The 19489-nt window shown below is 41.9% G+C and overlaps 1 protein-coding gene across 4 annotated transcripts in view; it reads right to left on the bottom strand.

Annotated features, from left to right (window-relative positions):
• Positions 1-775: 775 nt before the first annotated feature.
• The window catches only part of Ryr2 (ryanodine receptor 2), a 593362-nt gene continuing 574648 nt past the window's right edge, over positions 776-19489 (bottom strand). For 2 of the 4 annotated variants that reach the window (XM_087591546.1, XM_087591547.1), the window contains 8 exons: positions 18112-18172; positions 15257-15403; positions 13574-13708; positions 8111-8267; positions 5702-5766; positions 4342-4442; positions 3178-3229; positions 776-2306 (listed from right to left, as the gene is read on the bottom strand). In XM_087591546.1, the coding sequence (XP_087447672.1) occupies positions 2211-2306; positions 3178-3229; positions 4342-4442; positions 5702-5766; positions 8111-8267; positions 13574-13708; positions 15257-15403; positions 18112-18172 (814 nt within the window). In that variant the 3' untranslated portion in view covers positions 776-2210. 4 annotated transcript variants of the gene reach the window in all.

Raw genomic sequence — 19489 nt, 5'->3', positions numbered from 1 at the left:
ATTTCCTTTATCTCTTACCTTTACTGTTGCTTTGTGTCTACCACAATGTGAACATTACAAATAGAAAATCCAAATCTAACCCCCAAATTTGTCTCAGATAATGACTTATTCTCCAGTGAACCTTCCTCTATAGTGTTTCATGGCACATGGATATACGTTCTTTGGTGTGTTAAAGAGGTAACCAGATCTACTTGACTCAGACTCTTTAGGACATAGGGTTCCATTCCTGAGAAGGCTTGGAAGCAATTTTACAGTACGCCAAGATTTATTCCTTCCCCCAAATAAAAGTGACACCAAGACAAAACCAAAAGCAAGGTTTTGTAGCTCTGATGGTGGGATAAGACTTAATAGAACAGTTGATAACTGATAGCCCTGATGGTCTATGACTCATAACACATGTTTAATTTGTGTCTCTGTGTTTAATGAACTCCTTGTTTATGGTCTACTTCTCTTTCCTATTAAGATACTAAGGTGGATTGTAATTATTATGTAAAAGTTCACTTCCTTGAGCAAGGAAGAGCTCTTTAAAGTGAAAGATGTATGAAAAATTTAAAAGTGGAAAGCGAGTTAGCTCTGCTATTGAATTATCCCACAAGATGGGAAGGGGGCAAAGTGCCTAGCGGACCCACTCTCCACAGTCACAAACACTGCTATGTGTGTCTGACTGTAAAGTGTCTGAGTTTGTCCTACACACTATTAAACTGAATTAACAGCTTGGGAATCTATGATTTCCTGGTCTACGAGAAATGGGAAGAGATAGAGGAAGAACAAGGAAGTTAGTTAAATAGTTTAATTAGAGCCGTTTTACAATTCTAAAATTAACAAGCAGACTTGTAATAAAAGATCTCCAATGTACGCAGAATGACCTCGCTTCCATTCTGAACCTGTCCTTTTTAATTGTAAAGATTAGAATTACATTAAAAGGACTCAAAATGAAAAAAAAAGGAATAAAGAAAAACATAAAATGAATCGATGTACATGGTCACCCATGTCTTTTGACGCAACCAATGAAATCTCTGAATGGATATTGCTTCAGCTTGGATATCAAAAGATGGCCTGTCAAGGCGTCCTTAACCAATGATCACAGGTGGCCAAAAGAAAGAGGAAAACCCAAGACTACTGTCACGTTGGCGATGGTTCCAACTGTCGGTGGATGACACTGACTCCAGATATATGAGTGAGTCCACAGCTCTGTCACTATGGATGTAATTATCACGAAAGTTCTCCTGTGTTGATCAACTTGTTTCCGAAGGCTTTCTTTGTTCATTGAAACTTGCATAATAAACATGCAATGATTTATTTCTTTTGAAAGTTGTGATTTTTTTTTTGCAGTCTTCATTTTTCATACAAAGATTTCATAAGTTGCCACGTTGCATCAGAGTGTTTACCAAGGTGGGGAGGGTAAATGTTACGTAGCTGGATGACGAGAGCCTCCTTCTCTCCTGAGACACACCACCCTCCTTTTGAAAATAGCACAGACAGCTTTTCTTACCCTCCTCCACCAAAGTAAAGAATAAAGGGGAAAAAAAGAAAAAGAAAAAGAAACCAAAATCACAAAACCATTTTATCTAAGAAAAGAGGCTGATGTAGAGAAAAGTAAAGGTGTTTGTCATGCACATTATCTTCTGCATAGCTCAACCCACTTAGAGTAAGGCACTATTTCCCTTTGCAACTGGTGTCCATGGTAACCTGTTAAGTGCTACAGTGCTCTATGACCCTCAGACACTTCCTTCTGGGATGGCAAAATAAAGAGCCTGGGTGAGTGTGGCTGCCATGCTTGGCTGCACAGGTCTGGCAGCTTGTGGAGACTCCATGACCCTCAGGGGAAGCTGTCCGTGGGTGGTATGGTAGAGTATCCATGATGAATTTCTCTCCAGAGTTCCTGCTTAGTCTGAACGCTTATTTGGATTGTTCTTCGGTCTTGGCTTCTCAGTGAAGATACAATGAGGTGGGGGGAGAACAGTCAGGTCCTCTGAGACTGAGCATCAGTGCCTCAGCACAGGATGCTGCTTAGTGGAAAATATGAGCAGGTGTTTCCAAGGGAACGGTGGGGGGAGGGGAGGGAGGGAGGAAAGGTGGAGGGAGAGAGAGAGATAGAGATAGAGATAGAAATAGAGAGAGAGAGAGAGAGAGAGAGAGAGAGAGAGAGAGAGAGAGAGAGAAAGAGAGAGAGAGATTGCTTTTGGTTCAGAGACAATCAAGGTACGATGTTAATTTAACTGGTCCTCATACTGTTTCCGGAAACAGTCTCCTGCTGGGAAAAATTCCCAACACCTCTCTTGGTACATCTTCCAGACATAAGATTCCTGTAAAGTAGAGAAAATCAGGGTGTTAACCCAGTCTCCAAAATCTATTTGATAACACAAGACAGAGCAGAAGAAAATACTCAACTCCATTGATATATCATTAAAAGTATATAATGGGAAAAGTCCCATTGCATTCAGACAGCCCATTTAAATGTCTTTCAGTAATAAGCGATCTTTAAATAAACAGAATGTCTTTAGCTTGACCAATATATGATGAAAATCATATTTTTAAGTCTCTAAGGTTTTCGTTTATTATCATTTTTAATTTTATCCAAGTTCAAACCACTATCCATTTGTAGTGAGTAACCCAGACAGGGAATTTTAAATTTTCCTAAAAACTGTAGACATCGTATGTTTTTTCCCAATTATATTGTAAGCGGAAGTTCATTTGAAAGTACAGGCCATATAATAACCACAATTTTAACAGAAGAAAAAAAGATGGAATTCACAGGTAAACTTAGTATTTTCAGTTAAGAGCTTAGTTTTAAATGTTGCTGTTTCAAAGGAGGCAGTCTGTTTGATACTCATCTCATTCAAGATAGTATAATTAATATCTAGAAGCAATGTTTTTTTTTTTCAAATCAAATATCTATGTCTGAGTCGTTGCGCGCTGGTAAGTGCAGGGCTCATGGGGGTCAGAAAGGGGTACTGGATCCCTGGAGCAGGGATCACAGGCGGTTATGAGCTACTGTGTGGGTGCTGAACCTCAGTCTTCCAGAAAGCAGCAAGCACTACATCACTAGGTCATTTTTTTAGCCCCTGAAGAAACTTCTTCCCCTTAGTGTTGAATAGCTATATGTTGTTGTATCACCTACTGTCTCTTGTCCTACAGTTTTACCCCAATGATGCTGCGTAACCGGCCTTCACCCACCTGTCCCGTGTGTTCTGTTTCATCCTTGTTTATGAGGTACATCAGAAAAAACCTACAGAGACAGGGAAACTGGTCAGGAGCGGACCACATGAAAATACTAGCACACATAGGAAAGAGTCTTACACATGTCTTGATAGCAATGGATTATAAAAATGGAGAAAACGTCACAAATTTAATTTCCGAAAGTTAATTACAATCTACCAGTAAGAAATAAGCTTGTCCTCTGAGATGGCCTGTCTAATTTTACACATAATTTTATATCGGAGCTACTTTAAAATAAAAAACTCAGAGTTTAATTATGTGGTTGTGGCTGGCTCGGAACTCACTATGTAAAGTTCTATCCACCTCTGCCTCCCCAGTCCTGGGATTAAAGGCGCACTGCCTACCCCTTGGAGATTAAAGGGATGTACAACTCTGGATGGCCCTTGGAAGTACATTGTTTTGGGTCAGGCTCAAATCAACACTGACAAATTTTAATTGAAGACCAGCTGCATATGTTCTATTTTTATCAGGTTAATTGAGTATAGTTCAACTACATTCCTCCTAATCATGTTACTTGACATAATAATATTGTCCATCTGATGACAGAATTGGATCCAAAACTAAGGATGGTATTTTGATAAACTGTCATCTGGGTTTGTCCCAAGGAAAGGCCATAGTTTTATTTTATATGCATGCATGCATACATACATATACCTAGATGTACTTAGATACATATACAAATATATATGTAAATCCAAACCCCCAATTATCATAACTATTAGCATAAACAACAAAACATTTTAACTGAATTTTCTGTAGTACCCAGAGAGACCCATAGGTCTTCAAAAGGGGGCAAGGGTGGGGGTGGCAGTGGTATGAAAAAACAGGGTTGTAGGATGAAGGACTGGCATTATCTCAGGCTTGAACCAAGAGGGTTCTTGTTTGAAATCAGAACATGGCCAGGCGTCTATACAAGGCGCTATATCAACCGATCCCTATTCTAGATCCTCCATTATCATTCGCATGACAATAGACAGCTTAGTTATTTAAGCCCACCTACTCCAAGGGTGAGAGAACCAGCCTTTTTCTCCTGGAGTCCATCCACTGCCCTGCTTCTGGAGTTCAGAGGAATGGGAGAGAACTGGCTCCTGAGGAGGGGGAGAGCCTGAAAGGGACACTCACAGGTAGTTGGCCAGGTTGTGCTCCTGTAGAGTATGGGTTTCAAAGCCATGCGGCACTGTATCAAAGTAGTCGTTGCCTATCCCACAGATGAAGCACTTGGTCTAGAAGACAAGGGGAGGTAACAGGATGTCAGAGAAGGCACAAGGATAGCAGAGAGGGGAAACACCGTCCACTGGGTTGTATAGCTGCCACCTCTGAATATAGCCAGCTACTTCTAGAGGAAGAAGAAACTCTCAGACAACTCAGGAAGCCCAGGAAACCTACCAGGAACTTACTAGACACAGGCAACTAACCAGGCTCAAGAAGCTGAGAAAGGTACAGGTTCAATAGGCCCCTGCCTTAGGTTAGGTGAGCAGGAGGAGACTTTCAGGTGCAGCTGTCTATAAGGTGGGGGATGGGAGCTCTAGGGATGTAGCTGTCCTGAGTCATCACCCAATCTTTCAGGAATGCAAGTGCTATAAGTCACTCATGCTCTTATGAGCAACCCCTCAACCACACTGCTATTTAAAAAAACAAAAAACAAAAACAAAAAAACCATGCTGCTGTAAGTATCCTCCATATCCAATCCTGTAAGTAGCCCCTTCTCCATATCTTTGTAAATAATCCCAAGGCATTCACTGGTCCAAGTTAGACTTGAGTGGAATCACGCTTTGGGCCTGACATAGGATTAACAGGCATTTGTTTACATCACCTCATAAAAAGCTATGCAGTACATTCTTGGAAGGAAGCTCAATACATGATTTCCTTGATGTCTGTGGAACATCGCCTACTGAGGATCGTGATATGGCTGTCATAACCAAATCTTGGGACTTTCCTAAGTGATATGGGTTCCAACTGGAGGATAGGACTATGATGGCCAATCAGAAATGTCTTTCCATTTTTCTTTTCTGCAGCCTATACACACACACATAGACTTAGAGATTGGTGTGCTCATGATAAACAGTTAGACAGGATTAGTTGCATCCTTAACTGATATTCTAAACTTGCCAGCTATCCAAACAAGGTCCACCACCCAAACAAAAGTGGTACTAATCTTAGACCAATCATTAGGGGCTTCATAAGTGATTTGGAAAAGTCCTTCCATGGTCAGGTGCTGGTCCAGTTATTAAGTCAACCAATGAGTGTGTCTAGGACTAGGCTAATTTGCATTGCCCTCCTCTGGATTTATCTTTATGCACAGTGCAAGGTGGACTATGCCTAGACCTGAAGACCTGTACTGTGAGCTAAAGTGAAGCAGAGCCTTCTTTGTATGGGGATTTTCAAATTATAGGACTATGTTCAGCTTCAAATGAATTCAGTAAACCCTGGGGGAGCTGAGTATAACTCATAGCACCCAACAGTCAAGCCACAAATGCCTCACCTCCATGTCTTCCTTGACTTGCTCTTGTTGATCTCTGAGTTCTCCAAAAGCATCAATGATCAAACCTAGTATTGAAAAGAAAGACTATGTGATCCCCATCAACGGTGAACAATCATTCAACTCAGAACCCCTCGGATGGATAGTTCTTCTCTGGAAAATGAAAATGCACAACCATATTAAAAGACACTTTGAACCTGGGAGAGGCTTGAGGTCATATTGGCTGCAAGAGGTCTGAGGTCATATTGGCTGCTTCCTACTAGGAAAGTGATACTCTCTGGGAGTTGAGTATAAAGTGATTGTGCCGAATGCTTACTGGAAAACCATTTTAAAATGAGGTGACAGGCTAGGAAAGAAAACAATGCTAATGAACTCGACACATACACAGGCTATATTATTACTTACTGTAGGCCAGGAGGAGTAGCTGCGGTTAGTGGTTGTAAAATACAAAAAGCCCCACAAAAAATAAAACATTACTGTGTGGACTGAGAGATATGAATCAACCTCATAAACTCTCTACAATTTTATCAAGGGTGATGCATGTTTGACACATGGAATTGTTGGAGTTTTAGCCCCTTTTTGTTCTGTGACTTTCCAATTACTTCTTCCAAATGATTTGAATTTTTTCTTCTTAAAATATTTCTTTTACTTATGTATATGTCTATGACTACATATATCCACGTATATGCGAGTTCTCACAGAGCCCGGAAAAGGGTGCTGGATCTGTATTTACGGAGTTGTGAGTTGCCCAACATAGCGCTGACAACTTACTCTTTTGGAAGAACAGTAAGTGCTCTCAATTACCAATCATCTCTCCAGCCCAAACTTCGCCTACTTATAAAGCAATATTATTTCTTCCCATAAAGACATTGCAGTTGGGTTATGAATCCTTTATACTTATCTGTGTACTTTACCAGTGTCATATCACACCTGTGAAATATGAAGAATAATGTCGTGTTTACAGACATTTAACTTGAGCTGGGATAAATGTGCTGAATAGGAAATTAAAAAAAAAAAAAAAAAAACAAGAATAGGAGTGGCTTTCCGAGAGAGAAAAAGATCTTACTGTAAGTTAGCCAGGGGAAGAGGGGAACATTGTGATTACCTCTTCTCTATGGCTGCAGGGGAAGATTCTGAATCTACTCAGACTGGCTATGGATTCTAACCCCAGTCTGGGCAGCTGTACTCTTTGGTCAAGTTACCAAGACTTGTCACAGCTTAGTTAGTTCCCATGGAGATTTTAAGTGTTGGCATAGTCCCTCATGATGTCAGCGAAAGGTAACATGAGTTACTAGACATAACTGACACATAGTAGGTAGTCACCAATGAAATGCGGTTGTACATGTTGAACTAATCAGGTACCAACTACAGTAGTGGGGACTTGAACTGATGCCCTTGTTTGAAACCTATCCACAATTGTAGAGCTTAGAGATTTGAATAACGTCTGGCCTGTTGCCTCAGGTTGAATGGTTCACAGCTCACCCAAGCTTTCAAACCTGGTAATGCTGCAGGACTAGGAGTCAAACCCTGTAGAATACTTTCTTTTTTTCCTGTAAGTAGAGATCAAACAGGCTGAGAAGATGGCTCAGTCTGCTAAGTGCGTGCAATGCAAACACAAGGACCTGAGTTTTGATTCCTAGAATTTAAAAAGGTAAAGATGGCAGAGAGAGCCTGTAATTCCAGGACTTGGTGGAATTCCCACAGAAAGGGGACAGAGGTCCCTGTGGTGTAGTGACTAGCCAGTATAATCGAAGAGGCCTAGGTAACAGTGAGAGACCCTCCTCTACCCCACTCCCCCAAAGAAAGTAGATGACTCCTTAGCTTGGGCTACCTTTAGACCCCTGAATAGCCCATTCCTTAACTGCTTTTGGGTAGGAGCAAACATTTCATGATTAATAGATTAAAAACCTTTTGGAATCCATTAATTTAGCAGAACCCTAGCTTTCACCAACCCCAAAGCTAAGAAGGCTGTCCTTTGATAGCCTCTGAGGCCTATAGAAAAGCTTTCTCCATTTTTCTATACCTGCTTCTCTGATATGATATCCTCACCAATGTTTATTTTTGCCTTGATTTATGACTCCTATAAAGCTTTATAAAACTGTTTCCATGTTAGAACTGATGATTGGGGGTAACATAAATCTATGTTCCCAGGACATGATTATTCAAATTCGGTTCAAGAATGAACTCCTATTCCCTTTATGGTAAAGTCTGTGGGGTTGGTTGGTTTGCATCAAAACATACTTCTCTATTTTTCCCTCTAGAGATTTTCTAAGGAAGAAATACTAGAAGAAAAGGTTCCATTTGGCCTTGGCAGAAAACAAGTCATATTGTTAAGCCCACCTTGCATTTTGGCTCCAGCAGCTGATGGCTCAAGGTCAAAACACCCAAGAGCCACAGCCGGGTGTGACTTACCTTGTATGATAGCCAAAAGGATGACAATCACAAAGAAGAAGAATGTGATATCAAAGATGATTCGGTAGATCTCGTACTCATCTCCTGCTGGGTCTTCAATTTCATCACCGATGCCCCCTCCAGCACGGACGCCCACATACATGTGGAACATGTAACACTGGAAGACAGGAGCAGAGACACTTCTGAGACTTGCTACCCTCCTCGACACACCACTAACACGAGTCTTTCTCTCTAAATTCTCACTCTGAATGAGAAGGATCTCTGTGCTCTGTGTCATCTGTCTGTTTTAATCCTCCTTCATGTGATTTGATCATGGCTCTTGCACTGTCTCCTAAGCTAAACTCTGCACTGTTCACTCTGCTTAGACCTTCTGTGCCACTTGGGAGAGAAAGGGAAGTGCTTCATTAGCCCTGAAGCACATGAGGCCAACATAGCATTACCATCATGTTATCGTAATACGAGCTATATAAAACTATATTGTCTGGTTATTTCCACAATGGCACAGACACAGAACAAGAAATTAAAAGCCCAGTGGAGTGAAAGACAGAATCTTAGAAACAGAGCTTGATGAAGGAAGGGGGACTTGCTGACTTCACTTAGAGCTAATACAGTGGGATGCAGAAATCTTTTCTACTTAGTGTCTAGGCTAATGAAGAAAGATGGTGTGGAAAGATAAAGAGGATGGGAAGCTCATTCATTAAAACAAAAAGGCTGCCCACAACTGTGAGGCAGGATGCACCGAAAGGTTTTTGCTATAATGTCTATGACACAGGGCTTAGCTTCAGCCGCACAGGCATTTGAGGACTCTGTGATCCCTTACGATCAGGGCCATCCTGTACGTTTCAGATTTTAGGAGACTTCCTTTTTTCTATGATAATGTATATTCATATCACTCATAACTTTAAATATATTTTTACTTGAAGAGAATTCAAATTTTATATACAATTAAAGAAGATTTAAAATGAAATATACTTATCAATTAAATGAAAAGTGAATAAATTAAGACCTAAAATATATAATGTTTTGGCATCTTCGCACGTGTGTAAACTAGAGCAGGAAATTATATATATACACATCCTCCATGCCAGGTGGTACCCTTTCTCATCAAAACCATATCCTTCAAGGACAGAAGTCTGAAGGTCTTCCAGAGTGAGACCTTCTTGGCCTGTTCTACACACCCTAATTCATTTAACGCGTGTCCCTTACCCATACCCATTACGGACTCTTTATTTGCGCCCTCCACAGAGAAGGGGAAAAGCCTGGCTACACCTTTGCATTTGGTTCACATGCCCACAGTCCCATCCCCACGTGATCCTATCAGGTTCATAATCAACCTGAACCACCATGCTCAGAAAGGTACTCTCTCAGCCTGACATACAATGAGCCAAAACCATGATGACATTTGCCCTGAACCCCCACTACTGTAAAAACCCATGGGCCCATCAGCACTACTCTGGAGGCTAGAAAAGGCTCTTTGTGGTAGGAAGGCCAAGAGCATCCTCTAGAAAGAGTTAGTTTAGCACCCAGGCTGGTTTAGGCCTATCTGAACACATTGTCTTCTGAGTCTGTGTCTAGATGTGAAATTTTGGAGATGGTCACTTGAAAAAAACAAAACAAAAAAAACAAAACAAAACAAAAATCTCTCCCTTTGGGATACTACATTGAGTCCTTAAAACTTGGTGGCTAAAATTGTTCACAGTGCCTTTTTAAAGAAACGGTAATATATTTTCACGGTATACTTCTGTTTTTCTGTCTAAATTCTTTATACCACACATGTTATTTATTTTTACCGAGGAGAAAATGGCGGTCCCATGCTCTTCTCTGAATGTGAGTACATTCATACATGGACCAGAGGCCACGGGGAGCAAAGGTGGTGTCCTGGCTGGTTAATGTTACTGTGACAGTGTCTTTGGGTGGTCAGAGGGGCTTTCCTAGCTTAGCTTTCCAAATGGAGCCCATAATGGCCACACTGGTGAGGTGTGTGAATACCCACTAGTGTCTGGGGCTCAGCGGTTAAACTATCAGCCTTTTCCTGAGAATCAGAACCCCCTTTCTCCACATTTCTTATCATACAGTGAGCCTAGTGAGGGCTGAAATGGAAGAGGCAGGTCTGGGGGACAAAAAACTACACTTCTTTAAGGGAGTCTGAAAAAAAAATGAGAGAAAAAAAACTGGGGAGAGATCAGGAGAGAGAGGTGGGGGTGGAAGGAGGAAGAATGAGGAGGCTCAAAGGATGTGTGGCAGAGGGAGAGGTGCTACCTGGGAACCAGGAATCTGGAGCCAGAGACCTTGATGGAAAGATCAGGTTAGATGCTTGTGTGAGAGAGAACTGCTAATCAACTGAGGTGATCACCAACAAGTGTGTGAGCAGGTAACTCCTCCAAGCTGCCTCTCTCTCATCATTATCTGAAAGGGGTGGGGGCTGAGGGTCCACTGGTCCTGCAGAGCTTCCTGGGACATCCGTAAGCTTCTGGGCAACAATGCCCTTCTGTACCCAGACTCCTCAGCTACCACCATTTTGCCCCAGCTATAGGCTTTTTTTTTTCTCTTTTTTGCTTACACTTTCTCCTCCCACTTTCTTGAAGAAGTAGTTCAAACCCTATGAGGAGACGGCTGGTTTAATTAGATTTTTAGACTGAAACATCACGATCTGGGAAGAAAGAAGACATCCCTGGGTGAGTCGTAGAGCTTGTAATACTTTGGCTGCAGTGCCACCTGCTGGAAGGTTGGCGTTCCTGCCGATCACTGCTCTCCACCCACAGAGAGCAGCAAAGATTCAGTTTTCTCTTCCTGAAAGGAAACACCAGACACCCTTCCTCACAGAGCATCCGAAGACAAGATACAAACCTCATGGAGCTATGCAGAGAATGCCTACACCATATATAGCCACCGGAAGTCCCTCAAACTGATGATTTCCAGGTTCTAGCTAAGTCAAGAGCCCACTTACTTTCCTAAAATAAGACAGTGATGTTAAGCATGTTTGTCAACTTGATTTGATAAAGAAGCACATATGAGTTTGGTTGCATGTCCATGAGGACGCTTCTGGAGACAAGTAGGTCAGGAGGGCTCTAATAAAAGGAATGGATGAATCGGTGGATGGATCTAAATGGTACTTAGAGGGAGCAAGAGGTGGGGTCTTGATGGAGGAATCAGGTCCTGGTGACGGGCCCTCCAAGCTAGCTATGCCCTTCAGAATCTATTGCTCCCTGCTTCCTGGTCACCAAGATGCAAACCGATCTGCTCTGACAGGCATTTACCACCCCCAACCTCACCACCGTCTAACCTCCAAAACTGTGAGCCACGACACACAATTCACGCCTTAAAGTTGCTCTCAAGCACTTTGAAATGGCCAGGCAAAAGTAAAATGGAGACGAGTTTCTCTGCCTTCTGTATTCACATCCCATACTGCTAGACAAGCCCACCAAGGCAAGGCTGTGGTGTTCCTAAGAAAAATTAAGGAAGACACTAGATATGTGTGTAGATATTGAGTGAAAACTGAGTCATGTCAGGGGCCGTGACTACGGTTGAAGAGTCACACGGAGCCTCATGAGAAGAGCAACTAACACAGCAAACAGACTTTGGTACATACGCACACCATGTCACTGACTGGAGTTACTGCAAGCTTTACTACTTTTTAACAATTAAATTCGATTTTCTGCTATTCTGGTCTAAATTTCTTTCTTTAGAGTAGTAGGCATCATTTTTAGACCTGTGAGCTGAATGAATTAATATCTAGCAACACAACTGACCCTTTGTGTATTGTCTTGTTTTTAATAATGTTTTAAAATTGCTTACATTACTTTTTATTTGTTTATTGTGTGTGTGTGGGGGGGGATTGGATGCCATGGCATGGATTGGAGGCCAGAGAACAGCTTTCAGGAATCTCTTCTTCCACCATGCAGGCTTGGTTGACTTAATTCAGATTGGCTGTAGGCTTGGAAGCAGGTGCCTTTCCTACTGAGCATATGGCAGACCCTGGCTTATGTCTTTTTTAAGGGTACTTGAGACCTGTGCCAATCAGGAAAACATCCCTTCCTTATCGTATTGATTACATTTTAGCCAGCTTATCATTTGTCTGTAAGACTTGATTTATCTTCATTATTCTCAAAAATAATAATTTTTGACATTCATGAGTCTCTATGTTTTAGATAATATCCAGAAAGTCCTGTTTGTTATTAAAATTTATTACTTTAAGGATTCAAACCTGTCTTAATTGTTACTGACTTGAGGAGAAAGATTGACATTCACTTTTACCATTTCCCTCTCAGAGGCTTATATATGGTCAGTAAGATTTACTGATTTTTTTTATATTTATGATTGTAAAAAGCAACATTATCACGGTTTAATTTCTTTTAGTATTTATATGTACTTCAAGGTACTCTATTCTATTCCCAAGGAGGTGAAGAAATACCTAATTTATTATTCATCAAATTATTGGTATCTTGTTCATGCCACTCTTCCAGGACATTTCTTTTTCCAGAGAAATTTCAGGCTCATCCTATCACACCTGGACACTCAAACACAACCCCACCCTTGTAGGTATTTCAACATGTGAAGGGCTTACAGGAAGACCTTGCTCTCCCCCGCCAGCAACAAGTCCTTTGGCTTAGTTTTCCTCTCCCAAACCTAAATGCTCAAGGCGAGTAACGTTTGTGATTTGCACATGAAGTGTTCCCCCATAGACTCGTGTGTCTGGATACCTAGTCTCCAGTTGGTGGTGCAGTTTCAGAGGTTATGGAACCTTCAGTAGGCAGAGCCTTGCTGGAAGAAATATGTCACATGGGAGGGGTTGTGAAGTCACATTGTCAAGCTCTGCTTGCTGCTCTGTTTCTTGAGTATGCATGAAATGTGACCAGCCTCTTGCCCCTGACTTCATGATGTCTCTCCCTTCCCCATGATTTCCCTGTCATGACGGACTCTCTCCCTCCAGAACTATAATGCTCTCTGCCCTACATTGCTTTTGATGGAATGTTTTCTTCCAGAAACATCCATCCATCATCAGAGAGGCAAGCCGTACAGTAGTGACACATGACGACGTGAAAACTGGAACATCTGTTAACCGTCCAAGACCAAGGACCTTTAGGACAAGATGTTCAATATGAAAGCAGAAGGATCAATTCTGTTAAGATACATTTTTTTGGATCTGAGTAACATCAGGTAAAGTCAGTGAGGTGAGCAAAGAGCAAAGGCCTCAGAACATTCTACCTGCTGCTCACAAGCTAACACTTGCCCTAATTCTAACTCCATCTCTCAGCAAGTCTACTAATTACTAAGCTGAGCAAGCGGGGGCAGGGGGATTCACAGACGGTCCTTGATGCTCTGCTGAAATGACAATGGCCGTGTTTTGAAGAGCCACTCAGCCTTCCCTTGGGCCAGGTACCTCCTCCTCTCCTGCTCTGGGGATGAGGCAATGCCGTGTGGACGTGGATGGCCACGTGGTTTCCTTCCAGGTCAGGAGCTTACCGTCAGCATGTCGTCACACTTCATGTCCGGCGTGTCACCATCCTCGCTTTTATTGTAGAATTTTCGGAAGAAATTGAACGCCACAACAGTGTACAGGTATACAACAACAGCCAACAAGCCAACAGTTAACACGAGCTGAAAGCAAGGGGACATTTAGCATGTATTGGGGATACAGGATGTGTGACTGGTGTAACTGACGGCTAGGTAGGAGGGAAGTCCTCTACGGACACACCTGGACTTACTGACTAGAAGCCAATATGACCCATACTCTCATTGTTCCTCACCTTCTTAGCTCACAAGTAAAGTTTATTTGCACATTTTCTTTCACTTATCAGCCTGCCAAAGCATTTCATGCTAAGCCTGACTCCTTAATTGACTAATAAGCACACAACACAAACCAAGTAAAGATAAATTCTGATTTAGTTTCACACTCAAATCAAATACATATGTATTAGAAAGCAGCTTTAATGTTCAGAAAATACTATATTCTCTCCTGTAGTATACGTCAAATTTTTTATTTAGGTGATGTATGTGTGCCTGCTTGTATGTATGTGACACCAGCTGGTGCAGTGCCTGAAGTAGCCAGAAAAGAGTGTGGGGTCCCATGGAACGGAGTTAGTCAGTTGTAAGCTATCCAACATGGGTGCTGGGGACTGAACCAGGATCCTCTGCAAAAGCAGGAAGTGTTCCTACTCACTGTGCCAGTTCTCTGTTACCCGTGCTAGGAGCTCTGTCAGAATCCACCGACTGGCAAAGGAGCAGAGCACACAGGGATTCTGTCTCTGTCCTCTGAGTTGCCATGAGCATCACAGCTTTATTCAGGCCCTGGGGCAGCATGCGTAGGAGCTTCTTGCTGGACTTTAGAAAACAAGGGATTGTGCTAATGATAGTAGAAGTACCTGTGATTACAGGTCGAAGGGGCACTGATTAATTAAATAGACTGGACTAGACGGGCTGTGGCTCCAGATAATTAGCACAGAATTGTTACCACCAATTGGACACGCGGAGCAGCTGATAAATGAGTAAATGCATACGTCTGCACAGACACAGTAACAGAGGGCCAGTATGAGCAGCTGAGAGCCATCAGAATGTCAGTGGGATGTCTGGACCCAGACCAGCTGTCCCCTGTGTCAGCCTGCCCTTGTCAACTATAAAATATCATTTAGACGTAGTTCAATTTTAAAAATCATGAAGATGCCTTATTAAATTAAAAATCACTAAAACTTCAACACCTTCTTGTCAGTGTAAGTAAAGCATCTGGACTCCGCAACAGTTTTTGGCACAGCATAGTATCAGGTGGAGCAAGCATCGTGTCATAAGCAAGACAAGAACTAACATCCTCAGTGTAGTGCTCAATGTAGATGGTCCTGAGCTGGCTGGAGTTGTTCTCAACTTTCACAAAATCTGATAAGGTGTTGTTATTAATTGTACTTTACCAGAAAAAGGATTTGATAGTGGCAAATATTCACTTACCCAAGATCATCTAGCTAAACCATCAAGACAATCCCTAAACCTGAGTAATAGGGTCCTTGGATTTACTGATCATAGTTTGTAAGAGAAGACATAGACTATCCAGCCATGACAATCTTTAAAGCCACATACTGTCACATAAGGGCTGGATTTATTTTTTCAGACTTATATCTTGCCATTTTTAGTTTCCCTAAGGGAAATATGACCTTTTACCTGTTTGCCATTATGGGTAACTGAGGACAGGATAGTTCTCAAGGTCTTGAAGCCCATCGCGATGTCAAGGAGGTGGGCAGCAAAAAAAAAGTTGTTGTAGTGTCCAAGAACAGACATGGTCATATACCAGGCTAGGTAGAGGAAGGACTGTTAGGAGCAAATGGGGGAAGTCATGTCAGACAGCAGAGTACACAAAAACCAGCAAGAGCTGCCACCACCACCTAGTTCTGTACAAACCCCTGCACTCCCCCCCTCTGCCTAGACTGTAATTCTTCAGTTCGAATTAGCTGGATTCGCTCTTTGCACATTTTACCTTTATTTAGTTTATTATGAAAGGCTCAGGGTAACTTTTCCTTTACACCAACTCTTCTAATTCATCCTTTCACAAATAATAGAAAGGATCATCCTACATCCTGACTGCAGGGTCTCGGCTTCAGCTTGGTGCTTGCTATTTTGCACCAGATAATTCTTGGCTATGGAGGCTGCCCTGTGACCCCACCATCCATCAGATCCTGATGATCCATGATGAGAGAAAATGCTACCGAATGCCATTCAGGGACAAGAAAGACTGCCTCTGTTTGGCAGATCATGTCTATAGTCACCCCACAAAACCACCAACACTGACTCCTTCCTTATCTCTTTTCCTCTGGTCTTCATTTATCTACATGTTGGGATTGTTAAGACCTATTAGTTAGAATCAATTGTAGAATAGTTCCTGAGCAGTTTTATTATGGTACCACTGCACATTGCATGAACTAAAGTAAATCCCAAGAGCAATTAAAGTACTCGTTGACGTCACTGTTGTGACCTTAACTACATACTTGGTGCTGTTTGGGAAAGTCTTCTAAATCATAATTAAAGAAATTACTTTTTAATTATTTGTACAGGCACACATATACGTGTGTGTGTGTGTGTGTGTGTGTGTGTGTGTGTGTGTGTGTGTGTGTGTGCAATACAATGACCTTAGAGGCCAGAAGAGGGAACTACTCTGGAACTGGAGTTAGAGACACTGTGAGTGCTGGGAACTAAACCCAGGTCTTCTGCGGGTACCCTCAACTGCTGCTGAGCCCTCTCTCCATTGGCCTGAATTATAATTAATGTAAATTATTTGTTTTCGTTACTGTGTAAGTGTCCATATTTGGTAGGGGCAGTGAAGATGCAGGGTAGAAGCCCAATGGTTGCTTTAACTCTTGGGAGCAAGTTTCTCCTGCAGATGTTGTGTCTTGTGACAGTAACTCATAGGAGAGGATTAGTACTGTTGTTCTGACTCTAATCTTAGAGGAAGAAAAAGGAGAGTTGGGTCATGCAAGATTTCGTGGGCAACAGGGGACTGGAGCTAGGAAAAGAAAAACAGCATTTGAAAAGGACACAGGATGTAGCAGGAAGGGTTTAGAAGCGACACACTTGCCATAGGACAGTAAGAAGACATCATCTCACTGGCTAGCAAGAGACGCAAAGGCTGAGGGGAAAGGATACACATGGGAAACACAAGAGGAAAGCGTTGTAGATGGCTGATAAGCTAATCATGGCGTGATGCTCATTGACCCGCTAACCTTCAGTGACACGTGGAGAAAGGGCAATCAATGCCTAGCGTAGGTACTTTGAGCATTTTTGTACTAAAAGTTACTCTTTTTGCATGATAAGAAAGGCCTCTGGGAATCCCATCTTTCATCTGATCACCCTTGTTGCTTTCAGAGACCAACCAAACCACTGAAGACCAGACAACATGAGAGAAGTGACTGGCCAAACAGAAGCCATAAAGCTGCAGGGGACTGACAGCCTAACAGGTCTCTTAAAGATGTTTAAAGGAACTCCTCCAGGATGCCTTCAGGATTAACTCACACCCAACTTCTCGGATGGCAGTAAATTACACAGAAATGAAAATATGAAAGTCTGACTCAATTGGGCAAAAAAGGGTTATGCAAGGACTGTGGTTTGGAGAAAGCCTCCCCTCCCCCAGTGTGCCCCAGTCAGGGCAGGCTTACTATCTGAGTGTGAGATGGCTATGGAAGCAGGAGTTGGGTGGCTTCTGCTCACTGAGAAATTTTCCACCATTGGATGAGAAAGTAGTTGCAAAGTGGTATTATACTAACAGTTGACAGCTCTGAGTGGAACTTATGAAATGAGTTTTGAAGCTATCAGGAGTACCTTGGATGGTTGGGTAGAAGGGTGGGGATGGAGGGAAGAGAGCTGGCTTGCTGTCACAGACTTAAAGACTAGGAAAATGAAACATTCACTGTAAGAGCCAGTGTGAAAATTAAACAGTGAGGCACAGAGACAACTTTTGGTAATGGTTGACTATATTCAATCACATTGACATATATACCCAGGCCATATGTTTACTGTCTAACGGGTTTTGATGAAAAAAAAATCAAGAAAAGGAATATAATGGTTTAATGTACTCAATTTTGGGGAAAAGCAAGCACAACTATTTTTTAAAATGTATTAGTTTCTAATATATATATAAGGTCATATATTTTATTATGGCAATCCCAGAAATACCTTGTTTCTCCAACTGCCTCTTCAAACTCTCCATGACTAGTTTTTACATCCTCCTCCCATGCATCCTCTTCCTAGTAAAACCATTTTTTCTATTTTTATTTAGGTGTGTTATAAATGCCTACAAATCCTCTGAAGTCTATGGTCCCACTGAAACGTAAGTGGAAATCCATATAAACTGGTAGGTTTTTCTTATATTAATGTGTAAGATAGGGTGGTAACAATGTCTGTGCTTGGGTCTCTTTTCAGAAACCATGATTATTATCTACACTGTTATCTGTGTAACTTCTTGACATAACCTCCCTCTATCTGCAAGAGCTCTACAGTCTCGGGCAATGAGAGTGAAGGAGGCTTACATTGTCTGTGAACACGACTCCAAGTTTCCACATCTGGTACTTCACGTCAATAGAGTTCAATCTGGAATGACAGAAGAGAGTGTGGACATTCACATTAAAAGAAGATGTATGCTTGTGGGCCTGCTCCTATTATGAGCAAGGATAGACAGTGTGAAAATTAAACAGTGAGGCACAGAGACAACTTTTGGTAATGGTTGACGTGTGGTGACCTCTAAAAGAATCATGGGAAAGGAAACAAAATGGTACCATCTCTTCTTCGGTAATTTAAAACTATCATCAGCATTTATTTATATATTTATGAATTTAATATGTGTGTATGTGTGTATATGGTATGTATATGGTATGTATGTATGTATGTGCGTGTATGGTGTGTATGTGTATGTATATGTGGTGTATGTGCATATGTGTAGTGTGTGTATAGGGTATATGTGTGTGTATGTGTGTGTAGTGTGTGTATACGTGTGTGTGGTGTGTGTGTATGGAGTGCATGTGTGTGTGTATATGTGTGTGTGATATGTGTGTATGGGGTGTATGTGTGTGTGGTGTGTATGTGTGTGATGTGTGTGCCATGTATGTGTGGTGTGTATATATGGGTGTATGTGTATGCATGTGTGGTGTATATGTGTAGTATGGGTGTATGTGTTGTGTTGTATATGTGTTTAGTGTATATGTATGGGGTGTATGTGTATATGTGTGTAGTGTGTATGTATGGGGTGTATGTATGTGTATATGTATGTAGTGTATATGTGTTTATGGGGTGTATGTGTGTGTATATGTGTGTAGTGCGTATATATGGGGTGTATGTGTATGTGTATATGTGTGTGGTGTTTGTGTATATATATATATATGGGGTGTGTGTACGGGGTGTATGTGTATGTGTCTGTGTGTGTGGTGTCTTGTATATGTGTGTAGTGTGTAGTGTGTAGTGTGTGTGTCTGTGTGTGTGTGTGTGTGTGTGTGTGTGTGTGTGTGTGTGTGTGTGTGATTACAGATATGCTCATCTATGCTTGACTCTAGGTGGGTGCCTGAGATTCGAACCCTGGTCCTTGCTTGTACCTTGAGTGCTTATACCAGGGAGCTGTCTCCTGAGCTCTGTGTCCACTCTTCATTGCATTTCAGTAGAAGGGTTTCTGATTCAAATGAAAACCTCATACACACATATATCTTTTTTACAGCTAACATTTAGAAACAAGAGCACTGCTCCTTCTTTTCTTGATTTCTCTTTGCAGTGCTGGGGCTCATTCCCAGGACCTTACACTGGCTCTGTGAATGCTCTCCCACTGAGCTGCAGTCCTGACCTCCTTTGCCTCCTTTGCAGTCACCTGCCAACTCTCTCCATTTCCCTTCAGACAGGATTTAGCCTTGCCCTGCTTCCTAA

Source organism: Rattus norvegicus, chromosome 17, assembly GCF_021556685.1.
Source record: "Rattus norvegicus strain SHRSP/BbbUtx chromosome 17, alternate assembly SHRSP_T2T, whole genome shotgun sequence".
Classification (NCBI taxonomy): domain Eukaryota; kingdom Metazoa; phylum Chordata; class Mammalia; order Rodentia; family Muridae; genus Rattus; species Rattus norvegicus.
Note: the sequence above shows the minus strand (reverse complement) of the source record. Positions and strands in the feature narration are given on the sequence as shown.